The following is a 23,044-nucleotide window of genomic DNA, read 5'->3' on the forward strand; positions in this document are numbered from 1 at the left end:
CGTGGGGGGTGCGGGAGATACCAAGCTTGCACGTGGGGGGTGCGGGAGATACCAAGTTTGCACGTGGGGGGTGCGGGAGATACCAAGTTTGCACGTGGGGGGTGCGGGAGATACCAAGTTTGCACGTGGGGGGTGCGGGAGATGCCATGTCAGTGTGCCTTGATATCAAGGTATTAGTAACAGGGATCAGTATGATATCTTGATATATGGGGATATCAAGAGGAGGGATTAATGTGTTGTGATGTCAGTATTTTGGGCAGAGGGATCAGTGTGTCCCGATTTAAGGGTATTAGGAGGGATCAGTGTGTTCAGATAGTTTATTAGGAGTAGAGGTGGTGGTCAGTGGGTCTTGATGTCAGCTTATTAGAAGGAGGGATCAGGGTTTGCAGATATCTATGTAATAACAGGAGGAGAGAGTTTTGTGTAATCCGTCAATGTATTATGAGGGAAGGGGTTGTTGGTCCTGGTGCAATGCATTAGGCTTCATTCACACCTAGGCGATTTAAATCGCAGGCGGAATCGCCGCAATTCTGCCCCCAATTCCAAATTGTGTCAAAATGGGGGGACGTGTTTGCGATTACTTCTTAATGGCACCCCAATTACACGATAAATCGTGCTACAATTGCGGGAAAATCGCAACTCGCAAAGCTTGTCACTCAAAAAGGAGCAGGAGCTTCTTTTGGGCTACAGCGTCGTGCGTTGCGATTTATCGTGCAGCAGAAATGCACCATGATTGGGGTGCCACTAAAGAAGTAATGGCATCGCAAATGTGTCCTGCGTTTTGCCTCGATTTGGAATGGTGGGCAGAATCGCAGTGCTTCGACCTGCGATTCAAATCGCCTAGGTGTGAACGGAGCCTTAGGGTAAAGGGAAAGGCCCAGAAGTCTGTGTATTAGGAGGAGCATAATATCTGGGAGATCTGTGGATTTTTACCTCTTGAAGCTGAGTGGACACCTGACCCAGCTGCTCCTGCCGGTTCTCTACCTGCTGCCTCTCCATCCTCATCTCCTTCTCCAACTGCTGCAGCCGCCTCTCCACCCGCTCAGACACCTGCAAACACCAATGGGATAGGAACTCAATGGCCTCTTTTTACATCAGTTTTACACAAGGAATTTGATTCACAGAAGTTAAACTGTCAAAGACAAAAGAAAAGGGCTATGAAGGTTGCAATAATGGAGCAATTGTCTGATCATCAGTGTCATGTTGTATTGTTTTATAGGTTGTTTTTATTGCTCATTGTTAACTCTACAAGTAAATGATGGGAAAGTATTACTGCTATGACTTCTACTAAACCATTGTCATACTGGGTGCTGTAACAAAATATTTGGCAAAGCCAGATAAATTCCACTGACAGTTATACACTGATCTCTGGATGTGGCAGGAGTGCAGCCATCTTGCCAGACATATATGACATTTTGTATTTGAGAGAGTTGAGAGCAGACAGCCCCGACAACTGAAGCAGATGACTGGATTATCCAGTAATGGCTGCAACGTGTTTTCAGTACATCAGCCTGTGACAAGAAGCTCATGGAGTGAAAAGCAATAACGTGTGGAGAACATGAACAGACAACACCGCTTGTTGTCAGGTGCTCAATCAATCCACAATGCTGGTAGTGACAGGCTGCCCACACACAAGAGCCGTACAGAAATTGTAGATAAATGTCAGTAATGAGAACGCCTCTCCTGTCACATCATAAAGAAAAAAAAAAAAACCTCTAGCCTGGCAGCAGGCTCTCTTACGCTGTGACACTCACCGTCTCCTGGCGCTGGCTCTCGTTCAAGCGGGCAGATATTTCTTCTAGGGCTCGCTTTGTCTCAGCATCAGTCCTAGCAGAAACATTAGAAAACGTATCACAATGCAGCTGTTGTCAATACCAGAGTTCAGCCGGAAAGTCTCTAGGTAGAGGTCATCTTCCTAAGGGCTTGTACACACTTGACTAAATTTCTAATGCTTAACAAATGCTCCTATAGCCTTCGACTCGATTTAATGAGCTTTAGTATGGGCGTTGGTCTGGTATTTTACAAGCGTTAATGAGGAGTTAAAAATGCTCCACAAACGCCTATTCTATTACAGTTAATAAGCTAAAACGCCCCGCAATTGCCTGCTAGAGCGTTTGTGAAGCGTTACCATATTACTTGAATGGGAGGCTGGAAAGGCTTCAAATGCCTCCTGACTCGACACAAGGCTTCAATTTTGAAGCGCTGCGACGCTAACGCTTCACGTTTTGATCGTGTGAACAACATTGTTTGCTGTCCATTGTATCATTTTGTATCATCGTTTGAGGGGCATTTTTAACACCCCCTAAAACGCCTGCTTTAATTTCAGTGTGAGCCTAAAACGAATCTTTCGATAGTAGCATATGGCAGCACAGCTGTCATTGTTCCTGTCACAATATCCTCTGAACAGATCACTTTGACTGCTTTCACAATAAAATAAAGGTCGCAATCTTCATGCGCCATATTAAAGCTAACCAATTATGGATTAAGCAGCCTTTCCACCCCGAAACCTGATCCTCTTGCCACACTATACCGCGGCCCTGAGATAACATGACCAAAGTCTTGGCATTATGCCATGTTGAGCAGCATTAGATTACAGTGGTGGCTTCCTCAGCACACAAGTTAAAGGTAGAGTCTTTAAACACTTATCTAGCAGAGTAGTTTAAAACGGCATCTACGTTCGCACTACCTTCGCTCCCTTTTCGGCTGCTCACTTGATGCCCCTCTTTAAATGAGAATGCTAGGACGAGGTGCACTTCCCTTAGGTGCTTTCCTTTGTCTATATAAAGAAATGTCATCAGCACACCGAGGATTCCTCAGAAGGGTCCAAAGCTTTATTCACATGGTCACACAGTACACATATGGCAACGTATCAGAGCCAAGCAGGGCCCCTTCGTCAGGCAAGTGCATATTGCCTGACGAAGGGGCCCTGTGTGGCTCTGAAACGTTGCCGTTTGTGTACCGTGTGACCATGTGAACAACTGGATTTTTGTAAGAACTTACCGTAAAATCCTTTTCTCTGAAGTTCAACAAACGCAGCTCCATCTAGTCAGAGACTATAGAGTTATGCTCCTCCTATCAGGAATAGGCACTAGGCAGGAAAAAAGCTTAACCACACCTATGGGGGCTGTCCCTGCAGGCATAACCTCACACACCCTGCTATCATCAAGCAGTTTAGTTGCAACCAACTTTAGGAAGAAAAAACCCCATTCACTTAGAAGTAGAGGTGCGGGTGCTGCGTCTGTCGATGAACTTCAGGGAAAAGGATTTTACGCTAAGTTCTTACAAAAATCCAGTTTTCTCTATCGTTCATCGACAGACGCAGTTCCATCTAGTCAGAGACTATAGGGATGTCCCAATGCAGTATATTCATGAGGGGTGAGAAGACAACCCAAAACGGAAACGTAACTCCCCAAAGGCTAAACTTAGCCAACCAGGTAACATGGAGCTCAACAAGGAACAACTGGAGCTCACCCTGAAAACACAATACACCCTCAAAGAGAAACAAACAAAAAAAAAATAATAATAAAAAGAGTTCTCCTTAAACAGCAACCTGCAAAACCTGCGGCCAAAGGAAGCATCCGAAGATGCCAACACATCTACTTTGTAGAATTTTGTAAATGTATGCACAGACAACCAAGTTGCCACCTTGCAAACTTGCAGCACTGACCCCTGATGGCAAAAAGTCCAAGAGGTACCTTCACCGGGAAAGGAGGAACCTGATCCTTCAGTGAATAAGCCTGAACTGAATAAGTGAATAACTGAACAGTGAATAGGTCTGCCTGATTCATCTGGATATGGTCGCCGCAGACACAGCCAATCCCCTACAAGGTCCTTCAGTAAGGATAAAAAGAGCGTCTGATTTTCTAAAAGACTCAGCGGTCTCCAGATAGACCCTGATCGCCCGAACCACATCCAAAGAGTTCAACGCCAATTTCTTAGAATGTTTGGGCTTAGGGCAGAGTGAAGGCAACACAATGTCTTCGTTCAGATGAAAATCAGACACAACTTTAGGAAGAAAAGACTGATTAGGTCGAAGTACCACTTTATCTCTGTGTATCACCAGATAAGGTGAGCGGCAGGACAACGCCGCCAGTTCAGATACTCTGCGAGCGGAAGTAATAGCCACCAAGAAGGAAACTTTCTGAGACGACGAAAGCAGAGAAATATCCCGAATGTTCTCAAAAGGAGGCTTTTGAAGAACAGAGAATACCAAATTGAGATCCCACAGCAGTAGCGGGGACCTTCTCGGAGGAGCCAAATGGCGCACTCCCTGTATAAAAGGTACGATGAGGCAGATGAGATGAGGCAGGGGAAGGCGGGGGGGGTTTGGGAGGCGGTCTTTTTGCTAGCCCGTCACATGCAAGACACCTCTCCCCAGGACACAAGGGACTCCAGGAAAGCCATCAGTGCATGGATGGATGGTTGGTTGGGACCCAGAGGGCACCACAGCCTCAAAGAGGGGATCGGGTGGGGAGATCCAAAGACTCCATGAGTCAATAGGGGGACCTCACAAAAAAAGTGTAACACACTGCTAAGGGACAACCCCCACCGCGCTGGCAGCATCACCCAGTCGCCAATCACAAGGCACAGAGCGATCCTCAGCAGAGAGGGAGAGGACCCCACCAGACTCCTCACCCGCCGACACAGGCACCTGCCACCACCAGGAGAATATGCACTACACGTGCGGAGATCCGGAAGCTAAATGATCCAGAAGTCAACACCAGGGGTTAAGGAGGGGCTCCCATCGCCAACAAGGCTCGCCGCTCACAAGGCTCCACTGTCATGGCTGCCGCAATTTGCAATGGCAAACCACAAGAAAATGGCAGCCAGACTACACAAACATGGCTGCCGTGTATAGGAATACACAGGCTACAACAAAATGGCGGCACCACGAGGCATACCGGGACCCAGAATTGGGAGACTAGGCCTCAAGGACAGATTCAGGCAGGGCGGGGGGCCCTGGCAGGCGCCCCCACCAGGCGATCAGCAACTTATAATGGGACTGCAATAGTGTGGTGGACAATATGACACAAACTGACGCTGGTGGGAACGGACTAACTGGCACGGACATTAATACAGTGATCATTGATAACATACACTGTCACTGTACTAATGACATTGGCTGGGAAGGGGTTAGCATCTAGGGTGATCAAGGGGTTAAATATTCGCCTATGTGTAATGTGTGCTGCTGTTATTAACTGATCTCAAAGTTTCTCGTCCCTGTATTGCAGGGGTGAGAAACACAGAGGTTGGTCCCTGTGTACAGAGCTCTGTGTTGAATGTCAACAAAAAGCTCTGGGCTGTGAATGTACACAGCCAATCAGCATGTCCTGGTCGCGAATCATTGTCTAGGATTTACTGACAGGCTTCTGCTGAGCCGGCAGAGGTAGACAGCGAGGTATAGGTACTTTGCTAAGTGGTTAAAGGGACTACTCAAATTCCATAAAAAAAGGTTCTATTGGTTTGACTTCGCCTACACCTTTTGCTTTAAAAAAGGCCTGGATTATTTCCTAAATGTACATAATAATACTAATAATAATGGGTACTAACATTTATAGGTAAAGTTGATCCAGGGAATATCCGATTGCCTCACGGGGGATCAGGAAGGAATTTTTCCCCTGTTGGAGCAAATTGGATCATGCTTTGCTGGGTTTTTTGCCTTCCTCTGGATCAACTGTGGGTAAAGGATTGTGTATATGGGATAGTATGTTTTTTTTTTTTTTTTTTTTTATTGGTTGAACTAGATGTCTTTTTTTTGACCGGACAAACTATGCAACTATTTGTAACCATGTTAACGGCAGAGTATGAACAAAATTTTGACTGGCCCCTCTCCTTCCAATTTAGAGACATCCTAAGGGTCTTCCCTGCCTGATATATAAAGTTCCTTCATTGGGTGGGAATTTCCTTTATGTACTTGTCTTTGCTGCCATTCCTGCCCGACGCAAATCCCACTTGTCTCCATCCCTTCCTCATTTACCCGTTTTCTCCTCGGATGCCAACTTATATGACACCCATTGGGTTCTATGTTACATACGGTATTCTAGAGTTCGTCTCAGTTTGTTGTTTTGACACACACCTTATTATGTATTGTAGGCTTACGCCTGGCTTGGTTGGCCGCCTGGGATACGCCTGGCTTGGTTGGGTGCCTGGGATCCTCCCTGGATCCCATTCCTAGTGGGGCTCTTTCTTCATAAGCATTATTTACAATGCTGTAGCATATACAACTCTTAGGCTCGGTTCACACTGGGGAGGCTTCAAAGTCACCTAACTCTGAAGCCACCCCTTACAGCGTGACTTCAGTGCGGCTTGCAAATTACTTCTTTAACAGTAGTGCGGGAACCTTTTTCTAAGTCGGAGTCAATGGAGCGACAAGTCGCCCCAGTGTGAACCGAGCCTTACAGTGTTGTCTTTGCTTCACGATACTATTTTTCCTCTATTTTGTTGAAACTTGTATACTTTATAAAAACTTCTTCTCTTAAATAAATCAATGCATTTGAAGAAAAAAAAAGTGGCAGGCTTAGACAGGGATTTTAAAACACAGTCCTGGCTGCTATAGTAGTCAGGACTGTTTAAATGTGGGCTTTCATGTGGAATTGACCCCCCCAACCACCTCCCACACTTTTAGGAAATACTTTTGGATTTTAACATTTTTCTTTTTTAATTCACAGCGGGTAACTTAAAAATCATTCCTAAACTGCCCATAAAGTGGCATTTCTTCAAATAAAGCTTGTGTATCTAGTGCTTACTATTTGCAGGGGGCCTGGCAGTAATATGCAATATGGGTTGATGGGGAAAAAACTGCATTGCATTCCACAGTACAATCCACGACAGGCTGCCAGTTCGGACAGTGAGACTCCTGCGAGGAACCAGTCAGTCAAAATGAGCAAGAGGGGCATGTGAACCAGGCTGACTAAGAGGCTACAGGTACGCAAGCTCATCAGGACAGCATCCTCTAGCACCGATTAGGAGCTGATAGATTCAAACTGACCATGCCAGCACTGATCTGCTTCTGTACTTGGCATGGTCATAATGAGTAAAGATTGGCATCCGACAGGATCGCCAGTTATTCCTGAGCAAATGAAGGTTTGAACAAAACAGGCTACATTTACAACCAACATGAAAGGAACACATATGTGTAATATGAATTTTTGAGGTAACACTTTAATATATACAGCAAATAAATACAATTCAGGAAAAAAATGGTGGCCAGACACTTTGAGGGCCAACAGACAGATTTGACAGGTATAATGTTGTAAATTTACAGAAGGGGGAACTAAGATTTCGGTCTGCACTACAGAAAAGGAGTACCTGTTTCTCCGCGAAAGCTCACGGCCCAGATCATCATTTAAACGTAGCTGATCGCTGCCGAGATCTCGAAGAGACTGATGGAGGGAATGAAGCTGGAACACAAGAGAACCAAAAGCATCTTAAACAAAACCTCATCATCGATAGATCATATAAAGGATCTGTCGGTATAGGCCCACACATGTACAGAAATGACAGCCATAGATTAGTGGATATAAACATGCAGAGTGTTTTTTTTTTTCAGCCTGAGAACAATTCAATGTATTACAGCTTTTAGGTTCCATTTAGAAATTTGATGAGATAGAGGAAGTGTAGACAGACTTAAAATCCACCTATTTTTCAAAGTCATCCTACAATCAAGTATGTCAACTATAAAAGAAACATGTATCACAATCAGCCCTAAAAAAATAATAATAATAATCATTTCTATGCCTTTACTTTTGTCACCAATTACAATCACATATGCGGATCTTCTGTGGTAAGTATCATCATATTGGTGGTAAATAGGGGCTCAGACCCACATTTTATTCATGTGCAAGACGGCAACCTACTGATGACCTAAGGGTCCCATTCCCTCGCTTGCACATAGGACCTCTACTAGACCTCCAGTAAGTCGGAATGGCCCATTAGAAGGCAGGAATATGTTGCCAACAGTTCTTTTGGGGCAGCACAGAAGTTTAGTGGTCAGCAATTCTGCTTTACAGATTCAAATACCAACCAGGACGCTACCTGCATGAAGTCTGCATATTCTCCCTGTGCTTGTGTGGGTTTCCTTTGCATACATTCGTTTTCTCCGACATTCCACAAAAGGTATGCTGGTAGGTGAACTCTTGTCTAAACTGGCCCTTGTATGTGTGTGCGTGTATATATGCATGCCAGATATGGACCTTAGACTGCAAGCATCTTGATGTGCGTTTGCAGTATTGTAAAGCATTGCATAATTTGATGGCACTACATAAAGGTCTGTAATAAAATAAACTTTAAAAAAAACTCTTTGTGCAGCAATCATACAATCTCCTTTCGGCCTACTGATAATAAAAAGAAATTAAAGGTGCAGCTTCAAGCTCTAGTAGGTTCTTATATGCGGATAACCTCTGGGAGTGCAGGCAGGGAAAGAGCTTGTCTCCGCTCCATAAAAATCAATGAGGAAGGAAAAGAAGTCCCAAGAGCCGCACATCACACAAAACCCTCATGTAGAGTGGAAGCAGCCTCAGCCTGGACTCCATTCAGGCCACACCCCCAACATATTTCACCCTGCCCACGGTTCTTAGTCAGGGGAATCTATTTCAGTTTCCCATGACTAAGTCCCATGGGCAGGACGAAACATGTCAAGGGTGTTGCCTGGAGTCTAGGCTGAGGCTGCTTCCACTATTTATATGAGGGTTTTGGGTCATGTGCAGTCCTTGGAACTTTTTTCCTTCCTTGTTGGCCTCCTGATAATGCCATCACATTCCCAGAAACCTTCACTGTAAACTCCTGTAATTTATAGGAGAGGGTGCTAGCCCCATGGTACAAGTCATGGCTATGCACCCCTGGGCCAGCACTCTCTCCTATAAATCAGATGAGTTTACAGATATAAGGTGCCACTATGAAGATAGACAGATAGACAAATACTAATATATATATATATATATATATATATATATATATATATATATATATATATATATATATATAATGTTTTAGGTGGGCCTCCACACTGCACAGTTATTGATACATCTAAAGGGAATCCATAAATATATTTTATATATCTGATTTTTTAGGTAGCCCTTCACATTACACAGTTATTGGTAAATCTAAAGGAAATCGCACAATCAATTGGTACTATGTATGCTTTACCATCTGCTTAGGATTTCACTCCCCTGTATCTAAACCGCTCCCAGGTTTGCACCAGCTAATTCCATCCTCTCCACTCCTGACATACATAGAAACGTTTTCAATTTAGACAGTAAAACTTTATTTTTCATATAATGACAGACACTCCACCCACATCTGCCCTCTGACACATTGGATTAGCTATTGCTCTAAGGTTTTACCTCCGGAGCAGGATGAAACATGTTAAACTGAAGACTTGGGTGAATTTTCTCTGTCATTGCTTGAACAATAAAGTTCTACTGGCTAAATAGAAAGCAGTATGCAGCTTTACAAACAGAGATTATCACCTGTTTGTTGAATGAGGGTTTGATCTGGATCTGCTTAAATGGTTTTGTGCTTCATTTATACAAGTTCTGTTCAGTAACACTATACATATACAACCTAATAAAAAAAAAAAAAAAGATGTAGGTGACATTTGGCAGGTAAAGGCCTGGATCCTATTGATGCCTGTATGGCAATGTGGACTGTTCCAATGAGCCATTTTATTATTCATCATTTTATATTGTCTCACATGCTCAGTGTTCCCCACTTCATCTAAAAAACGCACTGCTGATCGAGAACGACGCCGTTGCTGAACTCCCACATCTGTGTAGTCCTTAAGTGGAGAGGTTGGCTGAAAGCGTCGGTTTCTGGATCCTAAGACAGGAAAAAAAAAAACGTAGGGAACAGTTTAATGAACGAGTGCAGACAACAGAACAGCGAAATGGTAATGCTGTTCAAAACGGAGCAATTGTGTGAAATCAGACAGTCCCTTCATTTACTTTAAAGACACAGTGGGGTTTTTGTACTTATACTGGGGAGTGCAAAATCTGGTGCAGAGCTGCATACAAACCAATAAGCTTCCAGGTTTTCATGTCAAAGCCTAAATGAACAAGCTGAAGTCAGAAGCTGATTAGTTACTATGCAAAGCTGTACAAGATTTTGCACTTTAGTTTTAGTAAATCAACCTCACTACCATCAGCCCATTCAGACAGAATGGGGAAGATTTACTAAAACTGGTGCACACAAAATCTGGTGCAGCTGTACATAGTAACCAATCAGCTTCTAACTTCAGCTTGTTCAATTAAGCTTCGACAATAACCCTAGGTTCACACACATTGAAACGGGTTTGAATTTCAAACCGGGATTTTAGTCTGACTTTGGGGGCGATTTGACAGACATCTGTGCGGGTTCCTGCACAGATGTCTATTGAAATCGCCCCCCAAAGTCGCCAATAGTGCAGAAACTACTTTTGGGAAACTGTCTCTGCACTTTCTTTGGGCTTGTTTGATATTCTATTTGCTACTATGGAGTTATCAGACAACATAAGAATTCTATTTGGATCCCTCAATGAAGATCTACACTCTTTTTGCAGTCCTTGTATACTAGCCCGATGTACATAGGCACTGCTCCCATAGTTCCCGGGGAAGACCCTTAATCCTAAACACCACGTGGTAAGTTTGTGTTCCAATAAAACAATCCATAGTGCTGCACTAAATAATATCATATAAAACAATAAAAAATTAATGAATAGCAACAACTGCTAAAACCTCAGTTGTGACAAGTGTGTGCTATACTATAGAAACCATGTGAATTATTAATACTTGTGATATAATCAGATGCTTCTTTAAAAACAAAGTCCCCAACCATGCAAATTTTATGTAAATATATTGCGATGATCCTTCCCGTCACTGACATCCGTTTTGTATAGGGTGCTCACTCTTCCTTCTCCTTTCATGCAGTTAAATGAACACACCCATGTGCCACCACGATGAGTGCTCCCCCCCTTATAGTTGGGTTCTCACCTCAAATGATGGGACCTCGCACCCAAGCTCGGTCTAATAACGCCTTTTTGCCTCTCCCCGGCCTGGGGATGAGCATCCATTTAGCCCCAATACGTACGGCTTGTCTCCTCACTCCACTCCTCCACAGCACCATTGAAGTGCCTTATACAAAGAAAGAATTCAATAGTGCTTATACCCTTAAAAGCATATCTTTATTAAAAACAATAGTATGGGTTACTCACATTTTGCCGGTGGTTCCAGCACACCAGTCTAAACATACAAAGTATCCTCCAACAGCAGTTTCATTCATGCCTGCACGTCTACACTCCTGGGAGCTGGTTCTGTCTAGCCGCCGGGTGCCGTCACTGTCCTTGCCCCTCCCCTATGCGTATCGACACAGGGTCACAGTTCTTCATCAGGGGATATTCCTGGTGCGCTTGAAGGACTGGCAAATTGTGGATACCCATACTATTGTTTTTAATAAAGATATGCTTTTAAGGGTATATATATATATATATATAAGCACTATTGAATTCTTTCTTCGTATTTGGCATTGCAACGGTGCTGTGGAGGAGTGAAGAGACAAGCAGTACGTACTGGGGCAAACTGGATGCTCATCCCCAGGCCAGGGAGAGGCAAAACCTATACAACAGGGATGTCAGTGGCAGGAAGGATCATCACAATATATTTACATAAAATTTGCAAAGTTGTGAAATTTATGTTTTTAACCACTTTACCACCGGAGGATTTTCCTGCTAAAAGACCAGGGTTTTTTTTGCGATTTTTTACTGCGTGACTTTAACGGACAATTGCGCGGTCGTGCGACGCTGTACCTAAACGAATTTGACGTCCTTTTTTTCCCACAAACAGAGCTTTCTTTTGGTGGTATTTGATCACCTGTGCGATTTTTTGATCACGCGCTATAAACAAAAAAAAGAGCGTAATTTTTGCAAAAATAACAATATTGGTGTATTGTTGGTGTTTTTTTTTTTAACGAGTAATGGCGGCGATCTGCGATTTTTTTTGCGGTACTGCGACATTGCGGCGGACAGATCGGACCCTTGACTGACATTTTTGACACTTATGGGGGTACCAGTGACATTACTGCAGTAATCAGTGCTATATATATGCACTGTTACTGCAAAAATGACACTGGCAGGGAAGGGGTTAACTGTATTGGAGAGGGAGGGGTTAAGTGTGTCCTAGGGGCGTGCTTCTAATAGGAATGTGGGACATTCCTATTGGTGTAAAAAAAAAAGATCAACGGTTCTACATAGTAGAACCGTTTGATCTTCATTTTTACACAGGGAGAACTGACAGGCGGCTTGTTTACATAAGCCGCTCTGTCTTTCTCCCGCTGTACCGGCGATCGTAGTGTGACCGGCGGACATCTGGTCCGCCAGTCACACTCCCGCACTCATCCGCGAACGAGCCTCGGCGGGCGTGCGCCCGCCCACTATTGGCTCTAGAAGGAGTGACAGGCGAGTGACGTAGATCTACGTTACTCTGCCTGGCCGGGGCCGACTGCCGCAGTAAATATACTGTGCGCAGTCGGAAAGTGGTTAAAGAAGCATCTGATTATATCATTATATATAAGTATTAATAATTCACATGGTATCTATAGTATAGCACACACTTGTCACAACTGAGGTTTTAGCAGTTTTTGTTATTCATTCATTTTCGATTGTTTTATATGATATTATTTAGCGCAGCACTAAGGTTTGTTTTATTATGGCACTATACACTTCAGTGCAAGATGGTGATCAGTGCTTGCAGCTGGCTTGATTGAAATAGTACTGGTCGTAGTAGCTCGCAGGATCCTTTTATATTAACAGTTTGAGTTGATTTATACATGGATTGCGCCTGCTCCTGAGGAAGTGAATTTCACAAACACCTAGAGCATATTAGGATGTCATTTTATCATGTGTTCAGAGGTTTGTCTTTACATAAATGTATGCCCATTATGGATATATACTATCATGATTTTTTTTAAACCAAAATTTTACACCTTTACAAGTGTGCTATGGCTCAACTGTACCATCTATGTATAAAAGTTATCTGATGAATTGTTCTAACTAGGATGTAATACTGTTACCATCTGCTGATTATATCATTCAATAAAATTGTTGTTTTTATTACATATTCATCCTTTTTGTATATGTATATAGACTATGTTTATATGCAATATACCAATGGTCAGTCACGCACCTCCTTTAAAGTCCCAAACCTTCTTTCTTGTTTCACCAAAAATAGTGATAGGAGGCACATTATTATATGAGCCTCACTTAAAGATCCAAACCCTCTTCTCCATGTACTTTTGGAAATCGTGCGTCGCCGCAAATTCGGCGTCGCAACCAATTTGGATGGTGCCGATCTGACATGTCAAATCGGCTCAATGTGAACGTGGGCTAAAACCTGTAAGCTGATTGATTACTTTGCAGAGCTGTACCAGATTCTTTGTGCACCAGTTTTAGTAAATCTCCCCCAATATGTTTTGGGAGCACTGGACTCCAGGTTATCCAGAATCCAGCACTTGGAGGCAGCTTTCTCATGTGAGCATCACAGAGGGTCCCTGGAGTGGTTTAAAGGGCATTAGGAAGGTGCGAGCACCTAAAGACTTGAATAAGTGCAGTATAAATTTTACTTTTCACATACTGCCACATGTCAGGAAAGGGTTAAGTCTCCTTGCACTTTCTCCAGCAATAGACTTGGTGAACTACATTATCTTCAGGATACTCTCTAGCATCCCCTTTACTGACACCCGTCCACTGACTCTTCTAGCTGCAGGGATGGCCCTCCTCAGGTCAGCCCCCTTGACACAGATCTGTACTCACTATATGCAGAATCAGATCCTTCCATGGTCTTCCTTCTAGTCAGCTTTACAAGACCTCCGGATTCAGTTCTTTCAGACTCTTTGGGCCCTCAGGTCGGCTACTTGAGGCCGCATGGCAACTTCTACAGAGGAGGAGGCAGCCGCCCCCTCCCTCGGGGACTCCGCTCTCCTGCTGAAAGACCCCAAGCACATGTGCTCCTGGCATTTATACAGTATCCCAGCATGTGCCTGAAATTTAGCGTCGCACCAATTTGGACGGTGCCATTGCCGGCAATAGGCTCTGATTTGGCATGCGATTTGACATGTCAAATTGGCTCAATGTGAACGTGGGCTAAAACCTAAAGCTGATTGGTTACTTTGCAGAGCTGTTCCAGATTCTGTGTGCACCAATTTTAGTAAATCTCCCCCAATATGTGTTGGGAGCACTGGACTCCAGGTTATCCAGGATCGAGCACTTGGAGGTAGCTCTCTCATGTGAGCATCACAGAGGGTCCGTGAAATGGTTTAAAGGCCATTAGGATGGTGTGAGAACCTAAAGACTTGAAGAAGTGCAGTATAAATTTTATTTTTCACAAAAAGGACAGTAAGGCTACATTCACACTGGAAATTAGCCCCGGTGCAAATGACAACAGGATTCTTCTGATTCCTGCAACCATTTCTTCTACCTGTAAACAGCTGGCTGCGGTCATCGAGCCCTGTACACTTAAACTAGAGTTTGACCGCAAACATCCACGGCTATCCACGCAGCCATCGATTACCTAAAGCTTACAATTTTTTTCTTGTGCAATTTCTGCTGGAAGGGAGGATCAAAGTTTAGCTGAGAAGATTCAGCAGAAAACCTGGACCATATGCTAAACAAATGGCACAGTAGGGAGCCACAAATAGCATTTTCCATAGGAAATAAATTATCAAATTATTTTTAATCCCAGCAAGACTGTTGACATAGCTTTATGTTATCTTTTCGTGTCCACTTTAAAGTAGTAGTAAACTTTTTGTTTAAAAAAAAAAAATTGCTGACAGACAGGATATTTAGAACAGAAGAGATCCTATCGGTCTCTTCTGTCAGATATGCTTCCTCCTGCTTGTCGGCGGTCAAGTACACTGAGCCGCGAATGTGCTGCTCAGTGAACATTATGGCCCTGATCTGTGCCGCTGCAATGTGACTCCCGAGTGCATGCATCATCACGACCCAGCCAATCAAGCTGCTGAAGGCACAGAACCCAGGAAGGAAGACCGAGTGAAGATGAAAGCAACGGTAACCCACTGGCTCCTTTGCAGCGCAGCGCTGGAGAGCTTGGTTTAACAGGCAAGTCTGTCGCAATGAGCTAATATACTGTGCATACTAGCACATTATGGCATAACCGACTTGGGGGCCCCCAAAAAAGAGAAAAGATTATTGCGGATTTAAAGCTGGCCATAGATCGATCAAAATCTATGGCTATTCCAATTTAAAGCGGAGTCCCAGTCTGTAAAAAAAAAAAAGTTAAAAGCCAGCAGCTAAAAATACTTTAGCTACTGACTTTTAATATGATATTTCCTGTCCAGGGATCCAGTGATGTCAGCACCCCTAGCCGATTCATCAATTGGCTTTAGGTGCAGGTGTCAGCATCCGTAGTAAGGTAAACAAAGTGAAGCCTTGTGGCTTCACAGCCTGTTTCCTACTGTGCATGCACGAGTCGCGCTGCGCTTTCTGAACGGTCCCACCGTCTTCTGGGACCTCTGTGTATCCCAGAAGGCAGTGGTGGGGAAGGAGGAGGGGCTGGAAATGACGTAGATGGCCACGCGGTGACCTTACCAGGAAGTGAGAGCGGGGGTCAGCGAACAAGTGGAGTGTCCCCTTTTGGTTAAATCTCTGCTATTATGAGGAGTCGATCTAGTAATCCATCCAGGCCCATTCCAATTTAACAATAGTCGACGCAGTGATTAAAGCGGAGTTCCGGGCACAGAAATCATTTTTCAACAAACATACCCCCGGGACAGTCAGGGCTAGTACATTCCACAATGGCTAGCCTCTGATCTGTCCCGGTTCGCACTTACCTAGAAGAAATACTCACTTATAAAATTTTTTCCACAGCGTTTCCATCTCTCTTGTGGGCAGCTGAAGCCGGCGCGGTCCTCTTCGGCGTCTTCTTCCGCGTCTTCTTCTCCCAGAATGCGCCTGCACCGGCCCCTCTCGTCACTTCCGGTGCGGCGCCGCATTCCTCCACAGCTTCTGGGCATGCCCAGAAGCTGTTTGGCAGGGGAATGCGGCGTCGCCCGGAAGTGACGAGCGGGGCCGGTGCCGTCGCATTGATTCCTGGGAGCGATGAGGTTCAGCTCCCAGGAATCAGTGCAAGCCCGGAAGTGATGACGGAGCCGCGGCACAGAGGGAGGAAGTGAAGACTAGGTGAGTATCTTCAATCTTCAATTACAAGGTGAGTAAATAAAAAAAAAAAAACCTAACTATACAATTCCTTTTCAGGTGAAGGTGTAGAAGCGGACGGGCACAAAAAAAAAAATATAATATCGATTTTGTGCCCGGAACTCCGCTTTAACTCCTCTCAAACTGGACTGTTGAAAAAATTGTGTTTGTTCAGCAGGTGTGTGTGTGTGTGGGGGGGGGTTGACGAGACAATATATTGCAGACAGACCTGCAGGGGCCTCCAGATCACTGGCACACAGGCTGGACAGAGAGGCGCTCCTTCCTCCAGATAGACGGGACAGTCGCTGACTTCTAAGATGGTCGATGGACTGCTCCAGATTTTCCTTCAGCTGTATAGGAGGAGAAACATAGGAAAGATTGTAAAGTTATAGGAATTCATTATATACAGGATGTGGAGCTTAGAAAACTAAAGACTGAATTAAGTATTGTAATAGCAGCAGTAGTGAAAATCTCAGTTAGGATACCCTATTTTATCACACACCATACAGCAATATATTTTACAAAGCCCTCACTTAAGGGGGAAAACTGTACAACATCCAGAATAGATACAGTATATAAACACATTTTAACGACATTATTATTATTATACAGGATTTATATAGCGCTTAACAAAATGAAGGCAGACATTACAGTTACACTACAATTTGGAACAAAAGGAATCAGAGGGCCCTGCTCATTAGAGCTTACAATCTAAAAGGGAGGGTCAATTGATACAAAAAGGCAATAGCTGTGGGGGATGAGCTGATGGAGCAAGTGAAACAGTTATTAGTTAGTAGCCGTGTAGGCTTCTTTAAAGAGAAGGGTTTTCAGGGATCTTGTAAAGATGGATAGATTAGGGGACAGTCGGACAGATTGGGGTAGAGAGTTCCAAAGAATGGGAGAAGCTCTGGAGAAATCCTGGAGGCGAGCATGGGAAGAGGTGACAAGGGAGCTAGAAAGCAGGAGGTCTTGGGAGGACCGAAGAGAGCGGCTTGGTTGATTATGTCCTAGAAACAGCAACCTAACTCTCACTGTAACCACTTTAAAGTAGAACTACAGGCAAAACTTTTTTTTTTTTCCCCATATTGAATAGAGTAAGGGAGGGTTATAACCCGTCTGATTTTTTTTTTGCCATAGCAGAGATTTCCCTTTACTTCCTGTCCCATAGCCAAACAGGAAGTGGGAGGACATCCCTGAAAATTAGGGAAATTCATTGGGGACCCCAAGGTCACCAAAACTAGTGTCCTCATTGGAAGATTTCCCCTCTTACTTCTCTGGGGACAACCCAAAATTTGGGATTTTCTGTTACTTTCATTTTCAATGATTATGGTAAACAGAACATTAAGAGAGGGTTAATCTCCCTAACGGGGGCACAGACAGCAGTAAAAACTGACAGGTGTTCTAATCGCCATCCACTCTATCCAAAACATAAAAAAAAGTTTTGCCTCTAGTTAGGTTACTGTAACTATTACGCCATGTGCACACAAGATCTATTATTTTACCTAGGGTCTTGCCGCAGCAACATCCTGTGTAAAGTCCTGCCCGTACACTTTACTTTATGCTTGCAACCTTTGGGGCAACATTTACATTCAGTGTACACCGAAAATTAACTTTATTGGCCACTGTTGCTCGGGACTAACATATAGGTCAACAATGTGTAAACAGTGGCGGTAGCACACACTGATCAGCAGATCTTGCTGCCAGCGAAATCCTATGTAAATTCATACACATTATGCATAAGGCCTAACAGGTATAGTGGTTATGGTAACAGTTTACTTTTTCCTGGACAATATTGCCTTAGATTTGGATACTTTATACTCTGCACATGGCACAGTTTGTTCTGCAAGTAAAATTTGTTGTATTAGTTTTTTTGCATCTGTTGCTTTTTTGATTTAGGTTTATTTTCACTATACATGCGAGTTTCTCAGAGGTCCAATTTATTCTATATATTGCTGTGTATCGGTTGTAGGCCCTGATGCTGCAAAGAGGTCTCGTTTATTTTATATATATTTTTATATATATATATATATTGCTGTGTATAAGTTGTGGGCTGATGCTGCAAAGAGGTTTTATTTATTCTAAAGATTGCGGTGTATAAGTTGTAGGCCCTAATGTTGCAAAGATCAGTCAGTGATGTATAAGCAACTAGCAGGAAAGCATTTCTTTTCATTCAGTTTAAAAATGTTACTTCTACAGTAGGCAAATTTATTGTTACATCTTAGGCATGCAGATAGATGCAGTCTATATTCTCCACTGCAGGTGGCATTCAACCGCAGCGGCAATGCAGATGGGGATGGAAGTTGGGAGGAACTTGGCTCCTCTATGGTTTTCTCAGTCAAAAGGAGGCAGCTATCCGGTTGGATGCGGCACCCCATATTATTTTGGTGGCCATCTTGGGTCATGAAGAGTCTATTTAAAGTGGATGTAAACCCTCATATATACCTGTAGCACTGTCCTCGTAGAGCTTGCTGTGTGATGACTTGTTGGACCTCCTCTGATTACCAGCAGACAGTCACTTAAGGTACAGTTCACACATTCATCCTTACTCCCAATGGCTCGTTACTTAAACCGTCCAAGGGTGTTGGTTTTTAGTATTTATTGTGGAACTTGAATGGGAGAAAGTAATAGTGGGATACTCCAACTGGAACTATATATAGTTGATAAGGACAACTCTCACTTGGCCTCACCAGGTTGCTTTGTAGAAGCAGTCACACTGCTTTGACCATACTGCCACAAGTCAGGAAAGGGTTAGGTCTCCTTGCTCTTTCTCCAGCAATAGACTTGAACTACATTATCTTCAAGATGCTCTCTGACACCCGTCCACTGACTCTTCTAGCTGCAGAGATGGCCCCTCTCAGGTCAGGCCCCTTTACACAGATCTGTACTCACTGTATGCAGAATCCAATCCTTCCTGTGTCTCCCTTCCAGTCAGCTTTACAGGACCTCTGGGTTCAGTTCCTCTCTGACTCTTTAGGCCCTCGGGTCAACCACCTGAGGCGCATGGCAACTTCTACAGAGGAGGAGGCAGCTGCCCCCTCCCTCCGGGACTCCGCTCTCCAGCTGAAAGACCCCAAGCACATGTGCTCCTGCCATTTATACAGTATCCCAGCAGGCACCAAGGGACTTTCCTCTGCCAATCACCAGGGCTGTGCTAAATGCCTGTGCCCTCATTTGTCAGGTTTCCTCCCACTGTCCAATATGCCTCCCTATTGGACCAGTGTGAAACACTGCAGACAAACAAGACAAGAGTTGCGCCTGAGCATATTGAGCAGACCTCACTAGCAGATCCTGCTCTCTGGTAGGCAGAGAACAATAAAGATTTACCTGCAATCCTTCTGGTAAGCAGACAGGATCCAAAAACTATACTCTCCCTCTCTAGCAACTACCTAGGAGAATGCTACATACCCAGCAAAGTGATCAGCTTCAGATGATACACAGAGATGAAACAAAACTCCATATATACGTTTTATTTGTATATCTGCTGTCTTCAGCTTTCTACACTGCTTAAATCGTGATCATCCTGTTAGAATTTCCAGCACTGTGTGTGGAGTCTTGGCATACACTGACAGCTGATTGGAGGAAAGGCACACCCCCCTCCCCCACCACATAGGCAGAGGAAGGAAGAAACATGCAGAGCTGTGGTGCGAATAGACCAGCTCTCTGCTAATCAATCTCTATGCACCCACCCAAACACAAATTTCCAGCTGCTTTTATCTCCTGTGTCGGAGAACTTGTCAGAAGTTATCATGCTAACAGAGGAATGGAGCAACAGAAAGACACAGGACTTAGGGCTTTGCAGAGCGATAAACAAACACTACAGATATATGTGCCCAGGTCAAATTTCATGAATGGGGTTTACATCCACTTTAGGATCCTGGCTCCCGGGCTTGATGCATTTGATGGGATTTGACAAGTTAGTGACAGCTTCCCCGTCTGTCAGGTGAAGTGGAAAGGGACAGGAAAGGTTCTGCTGGAGGAGGGAGAGCGCAGGCTCTACAACTACCTCTTCAGGAAGCCTCACTTTTGGGTCGGACTGGTCAGGCCTCACTTCACTCCTCGTGGGAGATGCTGTCGGCATCCCTGAGTCTTCTGTCCGCTGTCAAGTTGTAAATTGCACTGGACAGGTGAGCTTCCCCCGCTGGGCCTGTTTATACTATTAAATTGCTGTTGCAGTACAACATTCATTGCGAAACGGGTCTCTGAGTGTTTTCTGCCTACCACACCAAGCTGCACACCAAGCTGCACCCATCCAACAAGTGCAACCAGCACCAAATGAGTGTTGTAAAGCTGCATGTGTTACCCTACTCCAACAATCTGTGTTGTTTACACTTTTGGGCAGGCTGACCCTATAAAACGAAATAAAATTGTGGGTGCTGCTTGGTTGTCTCAATTCAATATATAAAAAATGAAGAATACCCATCAGGTTTGTTACAAATGTATCCTATAATTAATTTTAGCTTAAAAAAAAAAAAAAAAACAAACATCCACTCAGATGAAAAAAAAAAAAAAAAGGTCACACACATCTCAAAGCATTCTGTGTAATTTACAGAGAGGCGAATCTGATGGAAGCTGTGCTCTCAGGATGGTACATTGTGTTACTGTTTGCCCGGTGGAATGTCACCTGCCCCCTCACTCAGCCTTCTGAGACAGCGAGCGCACTTCCTACGCAGTTCATTATCACAGCTAATTACAGACTGCAGCTTATTTCCCCTCCGTTATCTGGTCCCTTTAATTACCCGCAGGAGGTCAGCCCTATGAAAGCTGTCCAAACAGCATTGACAAGACTGGGCTGTGGAGAGTGCGCTGGCGGTATAAAGGGAGCCAGGGACCTGCCGTATTAGTGTGCAGGACTGACGCTCATCGGAGGTGACATTAGGACAAGTAATGCAATTAAAGATCAGGAACAGGAGATGACTGCACTGCAATCTACAGAGCCCTAACACAAATTGTTCTCAATCAGAAGAAAGTTAAAAAGCCGTACGCAGTGTCTTAGCCATACTTCATTGACTATCGCCTACATCCCTGGCACCCAACATGCAGGTCTCAGGCCCAAGCAGTTAATAATCAATGTTTGCCTACGTGTTCACTCAGACCCAAAGGAGGAGACATTTTCATTAGATTTAGGCTTCTGCTTGGAGCTCAATATCCCATGAGAAAGCACTCTTGCAATGGGCTGGATTAAAGTAATCTATGCCTCTCAAAAGCATCAGAGAGTGGAGCTGATTTTTTCTTTTCCGTTCGCCATAAAAGTTTTAGCCTTCTTTACTATTTCCGAGCGGTCCATTAATTTGTATATTTTGTCTTAATTTTTAAGGGGAATGTAGGGGTCCCTAATGCAAGATATGTAGTGTGATATGTAATGCAGTATATGTAAAGGATCTATCATGACAATTAGGTTTACCAAGTCCTCCAAATTCTAGCCATCCGTCGCACGTCTGCCGCCCCTGGCCGTCCCCCGCCGGACGTCTGCCGCCCCCCGCCGGACGTCTGCCGCCCCTGGTCGTCCCCCGTCTGCCGCCCCTGGTCGTCCCCCGTCTGCTGCCCCTGGTCGTCCCCCGTCTGCCGCCCCTGGTCGTCCCCCGTCTGCCGCCCCTGGTCGTCCCCCGTCTGCCGCCCCTGGCCTTTCCCCGTCGCACGTCTGCCGCCCCTGGCCTTTCCCCGTCACACGTTTGCCCCCCCTGGCCTTTCCCTATCGCACGCCTGCCGCCCCTGGCCATCCCCAATAGTGTCTACAGTCTTGGGCATCTCCAGTTGCATTTGCAGTTTCACCATCTCCTGCAGTGTCTCTGCAGTCTCTGACCAGATCTGGTAGTTCATCCCCAATCTCTTACCATTTCCTGTCTGTAGTCCCTGACCATTTACTTTGGGGTGTCCACAGTTGTTTGTAGCATTACATACCTTGAATTTTATGTGTGGTCCTTTTGTGATATCAGGGCAGCATTGGGGCCCACTACATTGAGTAAATTGACCACCACTAATTTATATTCTGCCCAGGCCACACATTCCTGAAAACCTGCACATCCCATACACAGTATGTGCCATTACTACATATGTATTAAAGCAAAAACTTCTCACCCAGAACCAAACCTGGACATAGATAAGGTATGGTAAACAAACTACAGCTGAGAGTTGTTTAATGACCCAAATTTTCCTTCTAAACATGTCAATTAAGGAGTTAAAAGGAAACTTGTCAGAATGGTCATTACCTGGGAGCAAAAACTTATCCAGGTCTGGAGGATGTCTCTGCCTGAATCTTAGAAGTTGTGCAAGTGCTGGGGCAGACACATTGTCATTCATGATACCTAGGACAGGTCCTTTTAAAGTGAAACTTTGGAACATGCTGTAATTAAGTAGAGAAGAAGGTGATATCATGGTGGAGTGGAGAGAAGTAGAGGAAAGGAGCGTAGTGATGTCAGCATTAGGGAAAAGGCAGGAGTAGTGAATGTTTATGTGGAATGAAGGGATCATGGACACTAGGGTGATGTCGAGGTCAGGTGGAAAGAAAAAGGGGAGGGTTATGTCAGGTGTAACTATATCCTGCACTGGATATACAAAAGGCTGTCGCAAGCAGCCATGTTGTTCAGTCATTACAGGTCACCTATGACAGACAGAACAGTTATACACCAATGATATTCTCCCCACCTCAGTTAACTCGCGGAATGCATATGTTTTACGCTTCAAAAGAACCGTTATCTGAACTCAGAGACATAAAACCACTAATTGAGCTCTGGCAGAATGTTTGTTTCTTCCAAAACAGGCCTGTCCTAAAACTTTGAACAAATCCATTAAGGATAACCAGCTGTTCATTAAAAACTTAATACACACACGATTCATAAATGCAGACAGGAACATGATGACACATTAACA

At 44.3% G+C, this 23,044-nt stretch overlaps 1 protein-coding gene across 5 annotated transcripts in view; it reads right to left on the reverse strand.

Annotated features, from left to right (window-relative positions):
• CEP128 (centrosomal protein 128) overlaps nt 1-23,044 on the reverse strand; it is a 327,084-nt gene that overhangs the window by 298,737 nt on the left and 5,303 nt on the right. For all 5 annotated transcript variants that reach the window (XR_014224748.1, XM_082242498.1, XM_082242499.1 and 2 more), the window contains exons 3-7: nt 16,407-16,527; nt 9,692-9,816; nt 7,309-7,400; nt 1,755-1,827; nt 934-1,050 (exon numbers count right to left, since the gene is read on the reverse strand). Coding sequence is in view for 4 of the 5 variants with exons in the window: in XM_082242498.1 (XP_082098624.1) it covers nt 934-1,050; nt 1,755-1,827; nt 7,309-7,400; nt 9,692-9,816; nt 16,407-16,527 (528 nt within the window). In the remaining variant the exon portion in view is untranslated. The remainder of the gene's footprint in view (nt 1-933; nt 1,051-1,754; nt 1,828-7,308; nt 7,401-9,691; nt 9,817-16,406; nt 16,528-23,044) is intronic.

Source organism: Pelophylax lessonae (assembly GCF_965119305.1).
Source record: "Pelophylax lessonae genome assembly, chromosome: 13".
Taxonomy (NCBI): domain Eukaryota; kingdom Metazoa; phylum Chordata; class Amphibia; order Anura; family Ranidae; genus Pelophylax; species Pelophylax lessonae.